This window comes from Hypanus sabinus, chromosome 6, assembly GCF_030144855.1.
Source record: "Hypanus sabinus isolate sHypSab1 chromosome 6, sHypSab1.hap1, whole genome shotgun sequence".
Lineage (NCBI taxonomy): Eukaryota > Metazoa > Chordata > Chondrichthyes > Myliobatiformes > Dasyatidae > Hypanus > Hypanus sabinus.
The window spans coordinates 140,343,279-140,363,125 of NC_082711.1; the positions used below are offsets into that span (position 1 = coordinate 140,343,279).

The 19,847-nt window shown below is 41.6% G+C and overlaps 1 protein-coding gene across 4 annotated transcripts in view; it reads left to right on the forward strand.

The window, feature by feature from the left end:
* The window catches only part of hip1 (huntingtin interacting protein 1), a 353,299-nt gene extending 335,372 nt beyond the window's left edge, over positions 1 to 17,927 (forward strand). For all 4 annotated transcript variants that reach the window (XM_059973084.1, XM_059973085.1, XM_059973083.1 and 1 more), the window contains 5 exons: positions 2,900 to 3,005; positions 4,828 to 4,951; positions 6,346 to 6,407; positions 7,042 to 7,150; positions 15,454 to 17,927. In XM_059973084.1, coding sequence (XP_059829067.1) covers positions 2,900 to 3,005; positions 4,828 to 4,951; positions 6,346 to 6,407; positions 7,042 to 7,150; positions 15,454 to 15,464 — 412 coding nt within the window. In that variant the 3' untranslated portion in view covers positions 15,465 to 17,927. The remainder of the gene's footprint in view (positions 1 to 2,899; positions 3,006 to 4,827; positions 4,952 to 6,345; positions 6,408 to 7,041; positions 7,151 to 15,453) is intronic.
* The last annotated feature ends 1,920 nt before the right edge of the window (positions 17,928 to 19,847 follow it).

The following is a 19,847-nucleotide window of genomic DNA, read 5'->3' on the forward strand; positions in this document are numbered from 1 at the left end:
AACCCAGTCTTGTACAAATCTCTTTCAATTTTCTTTACTCCATGCACGATTGCTCCAGTGTCTCCAGTCAAACATTGTTGATCAAATCCTTCATTCCTGAAGCCAATCTCGCCGTCAATCTCTCTACGGCTTTCCACTTCCGTCCTAAAGTATGGTGACCAGAATTTCATAAGTACGTTTATTTGTAGTCCAACAGTGCATCAAGTGTAGTAGCATTTCCAATACTTCCTGTATGAAGGTGAGGACACCACGTACCCTAGCACACACATTCCCTGTGTGCCCCACTAGCTGTAAAGGTTCATACACAACATTTATCTCTCGATCATTTATATTAGAATATGTCACGGTCTATAATATTGTTCAGCATTGATTTTTCCAAAGTATATTAATGTACTCATCTCTATTAACTTTCATCTCTACCTGTCTATCCACTCTGCTTCAGGTTGCTGCAGTCTGACATTATGCACATTATTTACTCATCTCCTATTTTTGTATCATTTGCAAACTTCAAAATTTTTCCCGCAGCTTATGAATTTGGCAATATATATAAAAATGGCATTGACATCAAGGAACAACTCTCTATCATACTCCAGTCAGAAAACTATCTGTTTACTATAACCCTCTGATTTCTATCATTAAGCCAGTTCTTTACCCACTCAGAAACCGACTCTTTTACTCCCTATCCACAGCTTAACTGGTCTGCTTTTTATATGGGAGTTAGTCAAATGCCTTCTGAAAATCTAAATAAATAACCTCTTCTACACTTACTTTTATTGACCATCTCATCAGAAAATTCAGTTATGTTAGTTGAACACAAGTTGCCTTTAATAAATCTCTAAATAGGCTAAGTAACTTTTAATTTTTTCTGAACATTGTTTCTAAGAAGTTCACCATCATTAAAGATAAACTGACTGGTCTATAGTTGGTAGTAAGCATTTTGTTGAAACCCTTTTTGTAAGGGGCATTTCTTTAAGCACAGTTAGCTTTTCTCATACCTTATTAACTTTCACCCTTTCCTCTACCTTGAGTACCTCCCTTCCTTTGAGTAATTATTTCCAATCTGCCTCCTGGATGTAGAGCAAAACTAATGTCAGATAAATACAGAAGCTAAAAATGGGATCTTACTTGGGAAAGAAGATGCTTGTGAAATTCCAGATATCCGTAAGAGAATTATTAGGTGCTGAATGGAAGTTGAGTAGTATTTTTCTGTGCCTCTATGATTCTAAATGTACCTGTTAATATATTCACACTTCTAGTTTCTCCTTGCAGATTTCTGTACCAACATCTATAATTCAGACTTCTATTAATCTTAAATTGCCTGATAATTAACCAGTGTAAAAACCTGACAACTTTGCTGAGTTCCTCCTTGTCCTGGTCTGCTGTAGACTTTGTGGGGGGGGGGGGGGGGGGGCAGATTAAGAAAGGATTCTGACAGCAGTTGTACTGCTACAGATACTGTTGTCGCTTTGAAGGTTTAAAAGAGGAAATGTGGAGCTGAAGTTGCAAGCTGGTCCTCAGAAGGTTGTAAATGGCCACCAGTTATTGGGATTGGTACTGTTCACAATGACAGAGGTGTATGGCTAGCAAGAAGGTGTGCAAATTTCTACTCGAGAGGGAGGGATGATAACTAATTCTGAGTGCCAAAGGAAGCTGTGGTAGTGGATGGACAGAGCTGTTGCCGTAGAAACTCAGTGTAAATAATTTGTTTTCGATGATAAATATATACTGATGTGGGAAAGCAGAGTTCTCTTTCATGTCATAGACAGTAAACGAAGCAGTAAGTTCCCAACAAAATGTAATAGAATACTAGGTGTATATACAAAATATAAGATTTGAGGTGCAGTGGTTGAGCATTAGAATACTGAAAACGCTAGAGATTCTGCAGATGCTAGAAATGCAGAGCAACGTACACAAAAATGCTGGAGGAACTCAGCAGGTCAGGCTGCATCTGTGGAAATGAATAAACAGTCGATGTTTCGGGCCAAGGGCCTTCATTTGGACTGAAACTGAAACCAAGCAATTGTGGAGGTTTGGGCTTGTTGCTACAGAATAATGAGGTAAGGATGAGTCTGGTAGGGCAGCCATGATGGGCTCAAAGGCCTACTTCTGCTCCTGTGTCTTATAGGTTATGGTGAGAATGGGGATGAGAGGGATAATAAATCAGCCATGATGGAATGGCGGAGCAGGCTCAATGGGCCAAATGGCCCAACTCTGCTCCCATGTGTTATGGTCTAAAAGTGGCACAGATTTTCTGGAATGCTTTGTGACCACCCACAAATGTGAAGGGAGAGCTAAATTTTCATTAAAGTAGGAGATCATACTGTTCTGTTTAAAATTATATACGCCTGAGACAGGATCGAATCATTGAAGGCCCAACAAGCACAGAGACGGCATTAAATGTAAGCAAAATAGGACACAAATGTTTTAAAAATTGGACCAAATAGTAATTGGCTAGAAATGAAGTTCTTTCCTTCTGGTTTGCAATGGTTCAGAGATGCTTATGTGACTAGAGACAGCTTGTTGGCCTCGTGGCCATTGGGTGACAGGGATCCTGCTGCTTGGCTGAAGCAGACTGTCAGGAAAGGGCAGGCGCACCACACAGCGATCACTTGATATTTGAGGTCAACTGCTTCAACATCGTCCTTATAATGTGGGTTATCAGAGTCACATGCTAGCATTCTTTTGGGCAATAATGTCCTCTAATACTTTAATGCAATTTATGCTATATGTTTGTATATTATGTCCTTGTGGTAATTCTCATTGATGCTTGTTCAACGAGCTTCTGTCAGCTGGTGGCTCTCTTACTGCCGTTGGAACGTTCTTCTGATTTATGGTACAGTGCTGAGATTTGATAAATGGTTTGGAGCTTGCACTAGTATTCTCCCACTTGTCTGTTCAGGGATGCTGCAGATATGGTTGTCCAGGGAAAGGGGAAGTTTGAGGAATTAATGGTGTGTTCCCACGAGATTGCAGCCAGTACAGCACAGCTGGTTGCTGCCTCCAAGGTGAGTCCTCGCCTTCCTTCATATCCTCTCAATTACATGAGGCAAATGGATAGAAACCTTCCAAAAGGAATGCCAAGAGTTGAAAAATGTTAATTTAGTTTATAAAAACTTTATATTTGATATAACATCCCACTGATTGAACAGATGGATTGGAAAAGTGATTCGATATGTTAGAGTCACAACATTTATCTTCCAGTACAGCTTGTGTGGGATAGTCTTATCAATTACCCTGTATGCACGAGAGTGCCTAGAGTTCACTTTACAATTATAAAGCACCCGTATTTCAGCGTGTTTGCGATTGTTTTGATCACTCTTGCTTCTGACGGTGACACCGTCTGAGATAGCGCAGTGCTGTCAGGAGTTTCATGTTTACTGAATATTGTCCGACTACCGAGAGCCATACCGTTCTGTACAGCTCAGAAACTGTAGGCTCATGGCAATATCCTTCTCCATCTACACAACTCCATTTGTCCACACTGGGTCCTGATCAGTACTTGCCTTGTCTATTTAAGTGCCTGCCTAAATGTCTCTTAAATATTGATTGTATCTGATTCCATCACCTCCTTTGCCAGTGGGTTCCAGATATTCCCCTCAAATCTCCTTTAGATCTCCTTCCTTTCACCTTAAATCTATGCCCCCTGTTTTTGATACCCCAACGGGGATAAGAGTCTGACAATCTACCCCATCGATGCCTCTGATAATTTACATACCTTTACTTAATCACCCCTCAATCTCCTTTGTTTCAGGGAAAGCAAACTAGTCTCACCCCATTCCTAAATGCCTCTAATCTATGCAACATTCAGGCGAATATCCTCTGCACACTCTTTACCCAAGTTTCCTCTGATATATGTCCTGCTGTAGTCTTAGCCTTTCTCACTATCTGCAATACCAAGAATCTTTGTGTCATCCACAGCTTTATTAATTATCTGTCCTATCTTCACAGCCAAATTATTGATGGACATCTTAACAAATGATTCCAGCTCTGATCCTTGCAGTACATCACTGGTCCTAGTACCCTTCCCCTATCATCCTCTGCCTTCTGTCACCAAGCCAACTTTGGATCCAGTTGGCTTATCTCCCCTTTGACCCATAACCTTTTGGATGTGGCATCTTGTCATATGCCTCGCTGAAGTCCATAAATGCAACATCTACCACCATGTCTTCATCAATCTTCTTGGCTACCCCCTCAAAACAAAAAGTCAAGTTAATGAAACAGGAATTCCTGTGCATGAAGCAATGTTGACTATCGCTGATCAGTCCCAGTCTTTCCAAATGTACTTAAATCCTATTCTGATAATTTCTCGACCATTGACATAAGGCTCACTGGCCTGTAGTTATCTGGCTTGTCCCAACATTAAATAGTTATATTTTGGTTTTGTAGCACTCACCTATAGCTAAAGAAGATGCAAAAATCTCCATCAAAACCCCAGCTCTTTCCTCCATTGCTTCCCACAGCATTCGGAGGTAGATCTCACCCAGGAGACGTAACTTAAGGGTCTGTACCTGAAAGGTTGACTACTTGCCTTCAGAGATGATTCTTGATCCATTGAGTTCCTCCAGCATCCTGTTCATCCAACCTTGAGGATTTACTCACCCTTATGTGCTCATGACGTTTAACACCTCCAATTCTTTAATATTGATATGCTGCAGACTATTGATATACCCCTCCCAGAGCTTACTCTGTTGCAGATCCTTCTCCAAATAAGCCATACTCATTTAGGGCTTTGCCTGACCACATATGGATTACTCCCAAGTGATCTGTCCTTTCCCTGGTTTCCTCTTGCTCCTGATACACTCTTATTTGAGGCAACCTCTGCTGCAGGTGAAAGCGGATAAAGACAACAGTAATCTCGGAAGGCTGCGGGAAGCATCCAAGGGAGTTAACGAGGCCACGGCCAAAGTGGTGGCTTCCACCAAATCGGGGAAGTTCCAGATTGAGGAGAAAGGTAGTGCACTATTCCCATTGTGTATGAGTGTGATACAAAGCAAAGGGGTGGGTGGTAGAGTGTGTGGGGAGTTTTAGTAGGGGTGAGGGGGTGTGCATTGATTCACATAACTTAAAACACTGCAATCACTGGAAGCATGGAATTATTCATTAAGTCAGGCAATGTTCGGAGAGAGAACGATTAAACTGGTCCTCTAGGTCAATAACTGATCATCTAGGAAGCAGAGAAGCTTCTTCAGTATTCTGACAAAAGATAATTAAGTTAATTATTTGACATTTCAATCTCTATAGATATTGCCTGTTTTGGTGAATTTTTGTAGATTTTTTTTATTGCAGATAGCTTCTCATTTTTCAAATGTGTTACTTTTTCATTGATGCCTACTTGCATTCAGGGGGACTGAATCACCCCACCATCTAGAAACACAGAGTCTATGGCAATACCTTTGTTAAAATTTTAGCCGCTAAATTTACACTGACAGTTATGCACTCAGTAGACACTTTTGTTAGGTAGAGAAGTGAAACCCAGTGTGGTTTCTGCTGCTGTAGTCCATCCACTTTAACGTTCGGCATGTGTTCTGCATTCAAAGGTGCCCACCTGCACACCACTGTTGTAACACTTTGTTATTTGAATGACTGTTACCTTCCTGTCATCTCTGAACTCTCTCATTAACAAGTCGTGTTTGCTCACAGATCTGCCACTCACTGGATATTTTCTGCACCATTCTCTGTAAACTCTGGGGACTGTTTGTGGAAATCCCAGGAGATCAGCGGTTTCTGAGATACTCAAACCACCCTGTCTGGCACCGATGGTCAAACTCACTTAGGTCACATTTCTTCTCCATTTCCATGCTTGGTCGGAACGACAACTGAAACTCTTAACCATCTCTGTGTACTTTTATGCATTGTGTTGCTGATACATGATTGGTTGATTAAATATTTGCATTAATGAGTGTGTACATATGTACCTAATAAACACTGAGTGTATGTCACAACTACTTTGAGAGTCAGTGGTGACTCGTGTATTTTTATGAAACATTACACTTCATCAGAATTTCAATCTACAGCATTAAAATGACATTTTAATGCATTAAAAGTAGAAGTTGGTACATGTATAACAGTAGTCACCTTTAATGTATCAGCTTCACATTGACAAATGGTGTTGTCAATGACAGCAAGCAGACCCACATGATATACAGGTATAGACTAAAACTACCAATTTATGGTATCTCTTCAATCAGCGGGTAGAAAGGAAATGGACAATACCAACACCCACAGCACTGTTTCCAGCAAAAAGTACTTTTGGTTGACGAAAATAAATTGCAAATGAGGAGCCGTAGCTTATGTCTATCTGTTGCTGATGATTTTTTTCCTGATGCTTTCATTCATCTGTTCCAGACACAATGGATTTCTCCAGCATGACGCTGACACAAATCAAGAGACAGGAAATGGACTCACAGGTATTATAAAACTACTTTTGCTTGGCTCTCTGCTTCTTTCCATTGTTTCTTGAAGTAATGAAAGAGATAAAGTGTCTGATTGTATCTTCCACATCCCTTCAATTAAATGCATTTTCCACGTACCGTTGCCCACCAGCAGGGGAACATTTTTAGGGGAATTAACGTTAAGCTTGCATTCTAATCAGACTGAATGTATCTAGCAGGCTCTCTGTCAAATGAGGCAGTGGGAAGCCACAACTTGCAGTTTCTGAGAAGCTGTACCTCCTGCAGTATGATGATGAGCATCATTCAAATAATAAATAATACTTGACCAGATAGAGGGCTCTTATTTTAGTGGAGAGAAGAGGACTGATGCATGCTCAATAGCTCTGCATCATTACTATTAAAGATAAAGAATCTGAATTTTCCTTTGGAAGTTAGAGGTGGGAATCTGGTACTTGTATATGATCTGCAGGAAGAATGGGGCTGGTCAGCTTTTTTTGTGCACTGAAAACTGGTGCAAGGCCCCTACATGTTCACTGAAAGCTGGTGCAAGGCCTCTACAAGTTCACTCCCAGACTGATTCCACCACAAGAGCAGGTGCAATGAAAGTGACAATGTGACATCTTTTTGTCTTTTAATTCCTGCCCTGAAGGTTCGTGTTTTAGAACTAGAAAGTCAACTACAGAAGGAGAGGGAGCGCCTCGGAGGACTACGTAAAAAGCATTATGAGCTGGCAGGAGTCGCTGAAGGCTGGGATGAAGGTGTGTGCAATTTCTTTCTCATTCTACCAAGGCCTTTAGCAGAAAAATCATTATCAACTGTGAAAGTGGGAAGGCAAGTATTCCGAGGCTTTTCCAAATAGTTTACTCGAGACTTGTTTTGCATTCCCTCTGATTGCTTAATGGGAGAGGTCATGACTAAACTCAAGCCAATCTGCAGATGCTGGCTGTATTGAGCAACACACACGAAATGCTGGAGGAACTCAGCAGGTCAGACAGCATCCATAGAAGGGAATAAATACTTGATGTTTTGAGCTGAGACCCTTCATCAGGACTGAAAAGGAAGAAGGCAGAAAACAGTTAAGAAGGTGGGGCAGGGGAAGGAGTACAGACTGGGAGATGATAGGTGAGAACAGGTGAGAGGAAAGGTCAGGTAGGTGGGGGAGTGGGAAGTAAGAAACTGGGAGGTTATACATTAGGTGGCAGACATAAAGGACTGAAGAAGGGGCAGTCTGATTGGGGAGGACAATGGACCATGGAACAAAGGGAAGTAGGACGGGCACCAGACAGAGGTGATGGGTAGATGAGGAGAAGAGAAGGGGTAAGTGGGTAACAAGAACAGGGAATCAAAAAGGAATGAAGTGGGGGGAGGAAAAAAATGCAGGGGGAGAAATTAGCATCAGTTGGAGAAATTGATGTTCACACCATTAAGTTGGAGGCTACCCAGATGGAATATGAGGCATTACTTCTCCAACCTGCTTTCAGCCTCAACATGGCAGTAGAGGAGGCCATGGACATGGGAATGGAAAGTTGAATCGAAATGAGAGGCTTTTGCGGCAGACAGAGGGAAAGTGCCCGTCAAAGTGGCCTCCCCATCTGTGCCGCATCTCACTGATGAGGAGGCAGCCACACCGGAGGTAGCTGCTGTAATCAATAGCTCCGACAAACTCACAAGTGAAGTGTTGTTGTCTCACCTGAAAGGACTGTTTGGGGTCCTGAATGGTGGCGAGGGGGGAGGTAAAAGGACAGGGCTATCACGGTTACAGAGATAAGTAACCCTGTCCAACACAAAACGCAGTATCTTCTGTTGGCCGTTCATTTTAGTTCGACTTCCCATTCCCTTCATCACATGTCTGGCCATAGCCTCCTCTACTGCAATGATGAACCCACATTCACGCTGGAGGAGCAACACTTCATTCCATTTGGGTAGCCTCCAACCTCATGGCATGAAAACCAACTTCTCTAACTTCTGTTAATCACTTCCCCCTTTCTCTCTTTTTCCATTCCCAATTCACCCCTGCTTTTCTTCTTGCCTTTACTTCTTCTACCTATCACCTCCCAGTTCCTTACTTCCTCTTCCCCCATGCACCTTCCTCCTCAGCTGGTCTCTCCTCTCACCAGCCAAACTGTACTCCTTTCCCTCCCCCCACCCACTTTATTCTGGCTGCTAGCCCCTTCCTTTCTAGCCCTGATCAAGGGTCCCATCCATGGATGCTGTCTAAAACTGCTGAGTTGCTCTGTGTGGGGGTTCATGACTGAAACTTGGAAATCAGCATTTTTAAAGTATGTGGCAACCTACACACGTCCCCAGCACCTTCCCAAATCAAAGGTATTGTGGGTTATTTGAACAATTACTTTTTAGTCAGTCTTCTCAGTACTGGAAAAGAATAACGGTCATTTTTTTAAATCGAAGCAAGAGGCGGTGAGGGAAGAGGTAAAATAAGCTTGGAGAGAAGCCGTTTTTTTTAACGGATCGGGGCAAAGAGGCTAGATTATGCAGGCGCATGACATCGCGCCAAAGGTTTAAAAGAAAGACCGCCATATACAGCAGCCATTGTTGTAGTGACCATTGTCAGAGTGGACTGAGGCAGAGTGGGTCGGCTTTGACTCAACCAGGCTTTGGTGAGAACAGGCAGAGGCGAGGTTTGAATGGGGCATGACTTCACAAGCGCGTGAAAGTCGGCCTCTGAGATCAGCGGGGGAATTTAAAAAGCGAGCAGAGGCTGAGTACGAGCTTCACTCCAGGTGAGGTGAGGCTGGGTAAGCTCCTTTAATTTTTCTAATTAGCTTAGGAGTAGGTAATGGAGGCAGCAGTTAGGGCAGTTGAGTGCTCCGTTTGCAGTATGTGGGAAGTCAGGGCGAGCACAGCTGTCCCTGATGACTACACCTGTAAAAGGTGCATCCAGCTGCATCTCCTGACAAACCGTGATAGGGAACTGGAGCTGGAGCTGGATGAACTTCGGATCATTCGGGAGGCAGAAATAGACAGGAGTTTCAGGGAGATAGTCACCCCTAGGAGTCAGGAGACAGGTAGTTGGGTGACTGTCAGGAGAGGGAAGGGGATTAGACAGGAAGAGCAGAGCACCCCTGTGGCCGTTCCCATCAACAATAAGTATACCATTTTGGATACTGTTGGTGGGGACGACCTGCCAGGGACAAGTTGCAGTGGTTGCGTCTCTGGCACCGAGACTGGACCCTCAGCTCAGAAGGGAAGGAGGGAAAAGAGGAGAGCAGTAGTGATAGGGGATTCAATAGTTAGGGGGGCAGATAGGAGGTTCTGTCGAAGTGATCGAGAATCCCGGATGGTCTGTTCCCTCCCTGGTGCCAGGGTCTGCGATATCTCGGATATCTCGGATCGAATTCTCAGTATTCTCAAGTGGGCAGGTGAGCAGCCGAATGTCATGCTCCATGTAGGGACCAATGACGTGGGTAGGAAGAGTGAGGAGGTCCTGAAAGGTGAGTTTAGGGAGCTAGGGGCCAAGTTAAAGGACAGGACCTCCAGGATAACAATCTCAGGATTGCTACCATGCCACGTGTAGGTGGGTTTAGAAATAGTAAGGTAGTGCAGATCAACACATGGCTGAAGACATGGTGCAGGAGGGAGGGCTTCAGATTTATAGATAATTGTGCAGTTTTCCAGGGAAGGTGGGACCTGTTCTGGTGGAACGGTTTACATCTGAACTGGAGGGGGACAAATATTCTTGTGGGTAGGTTTGCTAGAGAGGCTCCAGTGGATTGAAACTAGATACGAGGTGGGAGGGGAACCAGAGGGTAGGAACAGGTGTATGGGAGAAGGAAGAAAAAGAAGACAGTGAAGTTCTATGTACAGTTAGAGATAAACAGAGAGGAGAATTTCTTAAATACTTTTATTTTAATGCTAGGAGCATTGTAAGAAAGGTGGACAAGCTTAGAGCATGGATTGATACCTGGAAATATGACATTGTAGCTATTAGTGAAACATGGTTGCAGGAGGGGTGTGATTGGCAACTAAATATTCCTGGATTTCATTGCTTCAGGTGTGATAGAATTGGAGGGACAAGAGGGGGAGATGTTGTGTTGCTTGTCAGAGAAAATATTACAGCGGTGCTCTGGCAGGATAGATTAGAGAGCTCGTCTAGGGAGGCTATTTGGGTGGAATTGAATGGGAAAGGTGTAGTAACACTTATAGGGGTGTATTATAGACCACCTAATGGGGAGCGAGAATTGGAGGTGCAAATTTGCAAGGAGATAGCAGATATTTGTAGAAAGCACAGGGTTGTGATTGTGGGAGATCTTAATTTTTCACACATAGACTGGAAAGCCCATACTGTAAAAGGGCTGGATGGTTTGGAGTTTGTAAAATGTGTCCAGGATAGTTTTTTGCAGCAATGCATAGAGGTACCGAATAGAGAAGGGGCAGTGTTGGATCTTCTGTTAGGGAATGAAATAGGTCAGGTGACGGAGGTATGTGTTGGGGAGCACTTCAGGTCCAGTGATCACAATGCCATTAGTTTCAATATAATTGTGGAGAAGGATAGGACTGGACCCAGGTTTGAGATTTTTGATTGGAGAAAGGCTAACTTTGATGAGATGCAAAAGGATTTAGAAGGAGTGGATTGGGACAATTTGTTTTATGGGAAGGATGTAATAGAGAAATGGAGGTCATTTAAAAGTGAAATTTTGAGGGTACAGAATCTTTATGTTCCTGTTAGGTTGAAAGGAAAGTTTAAAAGTTTGAGAGAGCCATGGTTTTCAAGGGATATTGGAAACTTGGTTAGGAAAAAGAGAGATATCTACAATAAATATAGGTAGCATAGATTAAATGAGGTGCTCAAGGAATATAAGAATGTAAGAAGAATCTTAAGAAAGAAATTAGAAAAGCTAAAAGAAGATACGAGGTTGCTTTGGCAAGTAAGGTGTGAAAATAAATCTGAAGGGTTTCTACGGTTATATTAATAGCAGAAGGACAGTGAGGGATAAAATTGGTCCCTTAGAGAATCAGAGTGGGCAGCTATGTGTGGAGCCAAAAGAGATGGGAGAGATTTTGAACAATTTTTTTTCTTTGGTATTCACTAAGGAGAAGGATATTGAATTGTGTAAGATAAGGGACACAAGTAGGGAAGTTATGGAAGCTATGACGATTAAAGAGGAGGAAGTACTGGCGCTTTTAAGGAATATAAAAGTGGATAAAGCTCCAGGTCCTGACAGGATATTCCCTAGGACCTTGAGGGTAGTTAGTGTAGAAATAGCAGGGGCTCTGACAGAAATATTTCAAATGTCATTAGAAATGGGGATGGTGCCGGAGGATTGGCTTATTGCTCATGTGGTTCCATTGTTTAAAAAGGGTTCTAAGAGTAAACCTAGCAATTATAGGCCTGTCAGTTTGACGTCAGTGGTGGGTAAATTAATGGAAAGTATTCTTGGAGGTGGTATATGTAATTATCTGGATAGACAGGGTCTGATTAGGAACAGTCAGCATGGATTTGTGCATGGAAGGTCATGTTTAACAAATCTTACTGAATTTTTTGAAGAGGTTACGAGGAAAGTTGACGAGGGTAAAGCAGTGAATGTTGTCTATATGGATTTCAGTAAGGCCTTTGACAAGGTTCCACACGGAAGGTTAGTTAGGAAGGTTCAGTCGTTAGGTATTAATATTGAAGTAGTAAAATGGATTCAACAGTGGCTGGATGGGAGTTGCCAGAGAGTAGTGGTGGATAACTGTTTGTCAGGATGGAGGCCAGTGACTAGTGGTGTGCCTCAGGGATCTGTACTGGGTCCAATGGTGTTTGTCATATACATTAATGATCTGGATGATGGGGTGGTAAATCGGATTAGTAAGTATGCAGATTATACTAAGATAGGTGGCATTGTGGATAATGAAGTAGGTTTTCAAAGCTTGCAGAGAGATTTAGGCCAGTTAGAAGAGTGGGCTGAAAGATGGCAGATGGAGTTTAATGCTGATAAGTGTGTGGTGCTACATTTTGGTAGGAATAATCCAAATAGGACATATATGGTAAATGGTAGGGCATTGAAGAATGCAGTAGAACAGAGTGATCTAGGAATAATGGTGCATAGTTCCCTGAAGGTGGAATCTCATGTGGATAGGGTGGTGAAGAAAGCTTTTGGTATGCTGGCCTTTATAAATCAGAGCATTGAATATAGGAGTTGGGATGTAATGTTAAAATTGTACAAGGCAATGGTAAGACCATATTTGGAGTATTGTGTACAGTCTGGTCACCGAATTATAGGAAAGATTTCAACAAACTAGAGAGAGTACAGAGAAGATTTACTAGAATGTTACCTGGGTTTTAGTTCCTAAGTTGCAGGGAAAGGTTGAACAAGTTAGGTCTTTATTCTTTGGAGCGTTGAAGGTTGAGGGGGGACTTGATAGAGGTATTTAAAATTATGAGGGGAATAGATAGAGTTGACGTGGATAGGCTTTTCCCATTGAGAGTAGGGGAGATTCAAACAAGAGGACATGAGTTGAGAGTTAGGGGGCAAAAGCTTAGAGGTAACATGAGGGGGAATTTCTTTACTCAGAGAATGATAGCTGTGTGGAATGAGCTTCCAGTAGGACTGGTAGAGGCAGGTTCGGTATTGTCATTTAAAGTAAAATTGGATAGGTATATGGACAGGAAAGGAATGGAGGTTATGGGGTGAGTGCAGGCCAGTGGGACTAGGTGAGAGTAAGCGTTCGGCATGGACTAGAAGGACTGAGATGGCCTGTTTCCATGCTGTAGTAGTTGTTATGGTTATATGGTTATTTTTCAAGGAAACACTGTCAAATCAAGAACTACAATTAATTAAAACTAACATTATTAATAAAACAGTATTAGAAAAGTAAGGGGTGTAATGGCAAGGGGGGTGTGAGTGCACATCCATCTCTAATAGAGGAAGTGTAAAATGCTCCTTCCCTCCGCTAGCCTGCAGGTCACCTTGGGCAAGGTGTAGCACCTGCTCAGCCCCATGGTCAGGATCATGTGAAACCATGGTCATATGAGCAGCTGGTGCACATCACAAATCTTGGTTATGTGATCACTGACACCAGGCAGACAATTTCTGAAGAGTACTGATAATGGCTGGGGTCACCCGTCTTGTAAAATCACGGCTCAGAAGAAGGCAATGGCAAACCACTCCTGTGGAAGACGTTGCCAAGAATAATCATGGCCATGGGACCATGACCGCTGACACCATACGACATTACATGTTCTGATGATAGTGGCATGGCTAATAGAATTGCTGCCTCACAGTTTCATTTCCCCCTCAGAATTTTATTTACCCACGATCTATGTTGACCTCTGCTGCTATTTGAATGGAGTTTGCACATTCTTCATGTGATCATGTGGATTTCCTCCCACATGCCAAAGGCATGCAGGTTGGTTGATTAACCTAGCCTGCAATGAGTGTTAACATCTGGGGAGAGTTGAGGGAATATGGGGAGAATGCAATGGAACTAGTATAGGATTCTTGTAGATAGGTATTGGACCAAAAGTTTTCTTTCCTTACTGCATTACTTTCTGGTTCCATAAAGGCTCAAATATACCCTATATCTGATAGTTTCCACCTTTGTAATGCCTGGGATGTTAGCATCAGTGGTGAGGCCAATATTTAACATCATCTGTAATTTCTATGAGTTGCATCCTTGACCCACTGAAGCGTATTTTGGTGCAGCTGAATGTTTAGGATTTGCTTCCCTCATGGATAGGAATAGTCAACTAGATGGGTTTATGACAAAAAGGTTCTTCATGGTTTGTACCTTGAAAATGGATGAGCTGGATTTAAATTGTCCAGCTGCCTCAGTGTCATTTAATTCATTTCTCCAGGCAACTGGATTATCAATCCAATAATTGAATCACATTGCTGCCATGCCACGGTTTGTAAAGGCTGCATATGTGTATGCCTTTGCCATTACTTTCAAGGATTGTTGCTTTGGGTTTAAAAATTGTGAGCATAAATTCATTATTTACTGAAGTAAAGGGGAGATGAGGTAAATTTGCATCCATTAGTCTACATCTGTTGTGGCGAAGCTACTCAAATCTGTGATAAAGGGTAGAACGACAGAGCACTCGAGGAATCCGAGCTGATTAGAAACAACCTACTTAAAAAGGTTTTTCTCCTAACAAACATAATTAAAGTTCTTGAGGTAATTGCAGGTAATATTTTCCAGAAAATACTCTATGCATAAGAGACACTTTAAAAGTTGAAGCTTATCAAATTGAATCAGTTGATGAAGAGAGGGGTTAGACACTAGAACACAGATGGCTATGCTAACAGGTATGTTTTCAAGCTCGAAGAAAGTAACTGCCAGTGTCCCACAAAGAGCAATGAGGATTTATCTATTTGTTATACTCATTGATAACGTAGTTAACAAAACTGAGACTCCGAACCCAGCAATTTAAAGATACTGGCAAATGTAGTTGGTGTAAGGTAAAGTGTAGTTGGGAATAATTAATAATGAGTAGGTAAAACTTTGGTTCATTCAAATAATTTTGACTTAATCCCATTTGAAATAAAGCGCAATAGATTCAGGTATTTTTTAAAATAGTGTAAAGCTAGTAATATCCAAAATCAATTTAAATTTTAGAAATACACATCTTCAAGGAGCGATGCTGCAAAAAGGTGGCATCCATCATTAAGGACTCCCAGCGCCCAGGGCATTCCCTGTTCTTATAGCTACCATCAGGATGGAGGTACAGAGCCTGAACGCACACACTCAGCGATTCAGGAACAGCTTCATCCCCTCTGCCATTTGATCTCTGAATGGACATTGAACTCATGAACACTATATCATACTTTTTAATTTCTATTTTTGAACTACTTATTTAATTAACTATTTTATTAAAATATGAATTACACTAAATATACTTACTGTAATTTATATTTTTTCTATTATATATTGTATTGCTGTCGCAAAGATAAATTTTACGACGTATGCCGGTGATATTGAACCTGATTCTGATTGCTAGGCAGCTGTGGAGAAAGAATTTGAGTTGATGACCTTTCATTAGAGCAGTTTTGGATATGGGTAATGATTGAAAGGAGATAGAACTTAAAGAAAAAATGCGTATTTTTTTTGTTAAACGCAGATACCAAATAGATGAAGAATGAAGAGTGGAGATTGTATCTTCCAATCAAAGACTGAATGAACATTGAACCTCTGAGACACAAAATCTGTTCTATTCTCTCCATCTTCGAGAGGATCCACGCAGTAACCGCGAGCCTTGACCAGAGTGGTCCTACACACCTGTATCCGTGTTTTCCAGTTGTATTCCAGGATTCTGTCACTATTGACACGATGCTGTTATTTCCTTTATTTATTATATGTATATTTTTACCTTTTATTTTTGCACACCAGTGGTAAGTATTATGCTAATCTTTGCATTACCAGTACCCGCGGCAAATCTTAGTTTAACTATTTATACCACCCCGCCCCGACCCCCACACCTTTGCTGGCACATATCACTAACCTGTCAGCAAGCCACGACAAGTTTTGCAACATTTCAACTGGCTTGCTTTTTCCCTCTCTTCAAAGTTGAGGTGATTGGCGAGTGAAAGTTTACTGCATCGTCAGGCCAAACAGACAAGAAGGTGCCAGGTTTGTCTTTTAATCTATTGGTTAATCTAGCCCGAGGTAGCAATCAGGACCACTTCAAATCCATCACGTTAGAGAGTGAAAAGAGTTGCCATTGTTCTTATTAGTAATTCATTAATGGATAGGAAATGTGTGATGCTCTCCTTTGATTGCTGGCTTATCGTCCAGGCTGACTGAAGGAAGTGCTCTTGGATTTGTCCTCCTGGAGGATAGTCTAAAACTGTGGCACTCTAACAGTAGTCTCAGGAAAAGTAGCAAGAGCGTAAATTATTTGATTGTCTTTCCTGTACAAAGCTCATGGGTCCCCAGCAGGTGCCCACTGTGATGGGTTTCATCCCAACTTTACAGGTCTTTTTTTATTATTCGGACATTGTAGGAGAGACTACCATCTGTAATTGTCCTTGAGAAAGTGGATAAGATCTGTTTTCCTTAACTGGAAGTATTCCCATTAAGATCAAAAGTTCAAAGTAAAATTTATTATCAGAGTACATACAATCCTAACATCCTTTCTCTTGCGGGCATAATAAATCTATAGAACAGCAAGTGTAAACAGGATCCATGAAAGAGCAAGAGCATAAAAGACGACAATCTGTGCAAATGCAAATTTAAATTAATAGCAATAAATAAACGAGAGCATGAAATAACAAGATAGAGTCTTAAAGTGAAGTTATTGGTTGAGGGAACATCTCAATAGGTGAGTGTAGTTATCCCTTTTTGTTCAAGACCTGATGGATGAAGGGTAGTAAATGTTTTTGAACCTGGTCATCTGAGTCCTGAGGCGCCTGTACCTTCTACCTGATGGCAGCAGCAAGAACAGAGCATGCCCTGGATCATAGTACTTGTGGACAGCTTGATAGCTATTCAGTGGAGAGTCCTAGAGTATTGATCCAGTGATGAAGAAATGCAAGTATTATCTGAATGATGTGTAACTTTCAGGGAACTTGCATGTGGTGAGGTTCCCTTGCATTATTTCCTTTGCCATTATGGTATGCTCCCTATTTTGTCATCTCGTGGCATAGCATTTTACAGCACGACACAGCTTGGCCATTGCTGGTGTTTATGCTCCATTTACTCAACCGTACTCTATCGAAGTGCTGATAGAGACACAAAATGCTGGAATCTGCATCTGATGCTGGTTTACACACTGAGTTCTTCCAGTAGTCTGTTTGCTCTCCATCAAAATACTCTGATTTTCTGCCCCTTATACTTTACTAGCTTCCCATTGTAGTGTCATTTCCCCTCTTTAGCCAATACACTCCAGAGTTCCCCACCTTCCCTGTTCCCTTCTGCTTCATGTATGATGGTGGTAGTAAACATCGAGGAGGATCAAGCTATCATTTTGTCTCATTATGAGTGAAGGAGCAGGGTAGACTTATGTTAAAGTTCCCATTTTAGCTCGAGGAAGAGAGGGGAAAGCAAAGTTTTTATATTAGTTTACAGTTCAGCAACTACAACTCTATTATGTAACATCACTTTTGTAAAATGGTGCTGGCAAAGGTGGTTAAGAGCAGAGAGAGAAACACTTGGATTTGTAACTACTTGAGAAACAGTATGATTTTAGCAATTTATTTAATATGATTTAAGGTGACCCTTTGACAAATCTGCTAATGTATCTCAGAATGTTAATTATTACTTTCCCTGAAAATGATGGACCTTCTAATCCTCTTCATAGCTTAATTTATAAACATTTTTTAGCAGGAAAGTTTGACTTATCTTTTGCAATTGAGCATTGGTTGTGAATCCCCAGCCACGATGATCCATGGATGATGTCTACTGAGAATGTTTCCCCTTCCATTGCAAACTGTGACTGATCTTTTACAGGGATTGGATTGCTGTAGCATTACTCTCTAATTCTGAGTACACTTACGAAACCCTTGCTCTTGTAATGAATTTGTTCTGACTTTGTACACGCCTGACTTTATACTTTTTAATATTTGTTTTAAATCATAAAAATGGAGATTTTCAGCCTCTGTTGTTTCAATTAATTTTTGTTTGCTGTTTCCTCAGGATCCGTACTTAGTTCAATATACTTCTTTCCTTGCTCCCATTCACTGCTTTGCTTTCCTACCCTTTGAAAATGAAATCTAAAGATTAAAGATCAGCTTTTTCTCACAAGCACATTGAAACATAAAATACATACGTTGTTTGCGCCAACAACGAACACAGTCGAAGGATGTGCTGGGGGCAGCCCACCAGTATCACCATGCTTTTAACACAAACTTAGCATGCCCACAACATACTAACTAACTAACGCTAACCTTTATGCCTTTAGAATATGTGAGGAAACCAGAGCACCTGGAGGACACCTACACGGTCACAAGATGAACATACAAACTTCTTTCAGACAGCGGCAGGAATCACTGTAAAGCATTGTACTAACTGCTACGCCCCATCTACATCCAGACCTAGAAATTTATAAACCTGCTTGCAATTTGGGAAACTTATAAGATGATTTATTTGTGCTTATTATAAACAACTGCTTTTCTAGGCGGTAAACATGTCATATTAAATGCTTATAATGATGTCATTGCGGGTCGAATATTGCACAGGCAGTGAAGTACCTTTGCTTTGTACCCCATGTTGCAATGTAGAAAAATTTCTACACCGATCAGCTGAACCCCTTTCAGCCAGCGATGTCTTCTTTCCTGTACTTCATCTGCCTTTTCTTTCGATATCTGCTTCGTGCTAATGTTGATTTTCTGGTCATGAGTATGATTTTGATCGCAAACTACTGTTCCAAAATGTTCTGTTTTATATTGGTATTGTTCTTCCAAACATTTCCCCTTTAAGGTTGGATGTTCTGTTCTGATAGTAAAAGGAAGATGTGCCAGTAGTTAAGTTCCCAGGTAGGATGGCCATAATTCTTTGAAGGTTGACTCTGTGATCCTGTTCTTTTCTGGATTAGCTGATCTCCTGATATTGCAGCTCTTGACCTCAGGTTCCTGTGCACTCTCTAACATTTAGCTCCTTTTACTGGTAAACTGTATGTGCTTTCATCCATCTGTCTAAAGGAAATGCTATCTCAAGGCAAGGTCCTAGATAATCGCTTGTCCCTTTCCCACTCCTGTAAAACAGTGGGCTCCACTTCGTGGGCTGTAGATTTGGGCACGTTTTACATGTTAACCCAGCCTGGCTGAACCAAGTCAAGTTGTATTGCATTTTTCTATCTGGTAAATCTTCCCTTTAAAACAAAAACACTTGTGGGCACCTAGGAAATGCCAAGTATCACAATTTCCTCTTCTGATGCCTCTTTCCACTTCTTTCTTTGTTACTTCTGCTCAGGTAGGTTCTCAGGGTCTTTCTCCCCCAGAATGAAAATACAAGAAGGAATATATTTAAGGTGATTGGGGGGTATGTTGAAAAGAGATGGGTGTGACTTTATTTACACAGTGCTGGGTGACCGGAATGCTCGGGTAGAAGTGGTGCGAGCAGATATGAAAGCAATATTTAACAGCCATTTAGACAGATACGTAAACCGACAGGAAATGGAGGGAGATAGATCATGTGCACTTTAAGTTGCTATCATGTTTGTCACAGACGTCAATAGCCAGTGCTGAACTGTGTGCTGTGTTCTATGTAAGATGCAAAGTTCTCAAGGACGTTTTCACAAACTTCTATTTTCACTGTCCTTTAAATGCTACCTTCTGATTCTAAGTTGCATTAATTAATCCTTCCTGAGCCATCCAGCACCTTTGAGCTGAAAGTTCCAGTGTGACTCGAATTGTGTCCCATTCATCATGACTTGCAGCTCCAGTTCCCTGGCAATACACAGTGAGCTGCACTTAAAACAATGCATTCAGTCTAACACCAAGACCATGTCCTTCACTTTGGATCTATAGGGTTGATTTTGTGGGCAGTATGTCTCCCCCACTGTCTTTCTTATTTTCA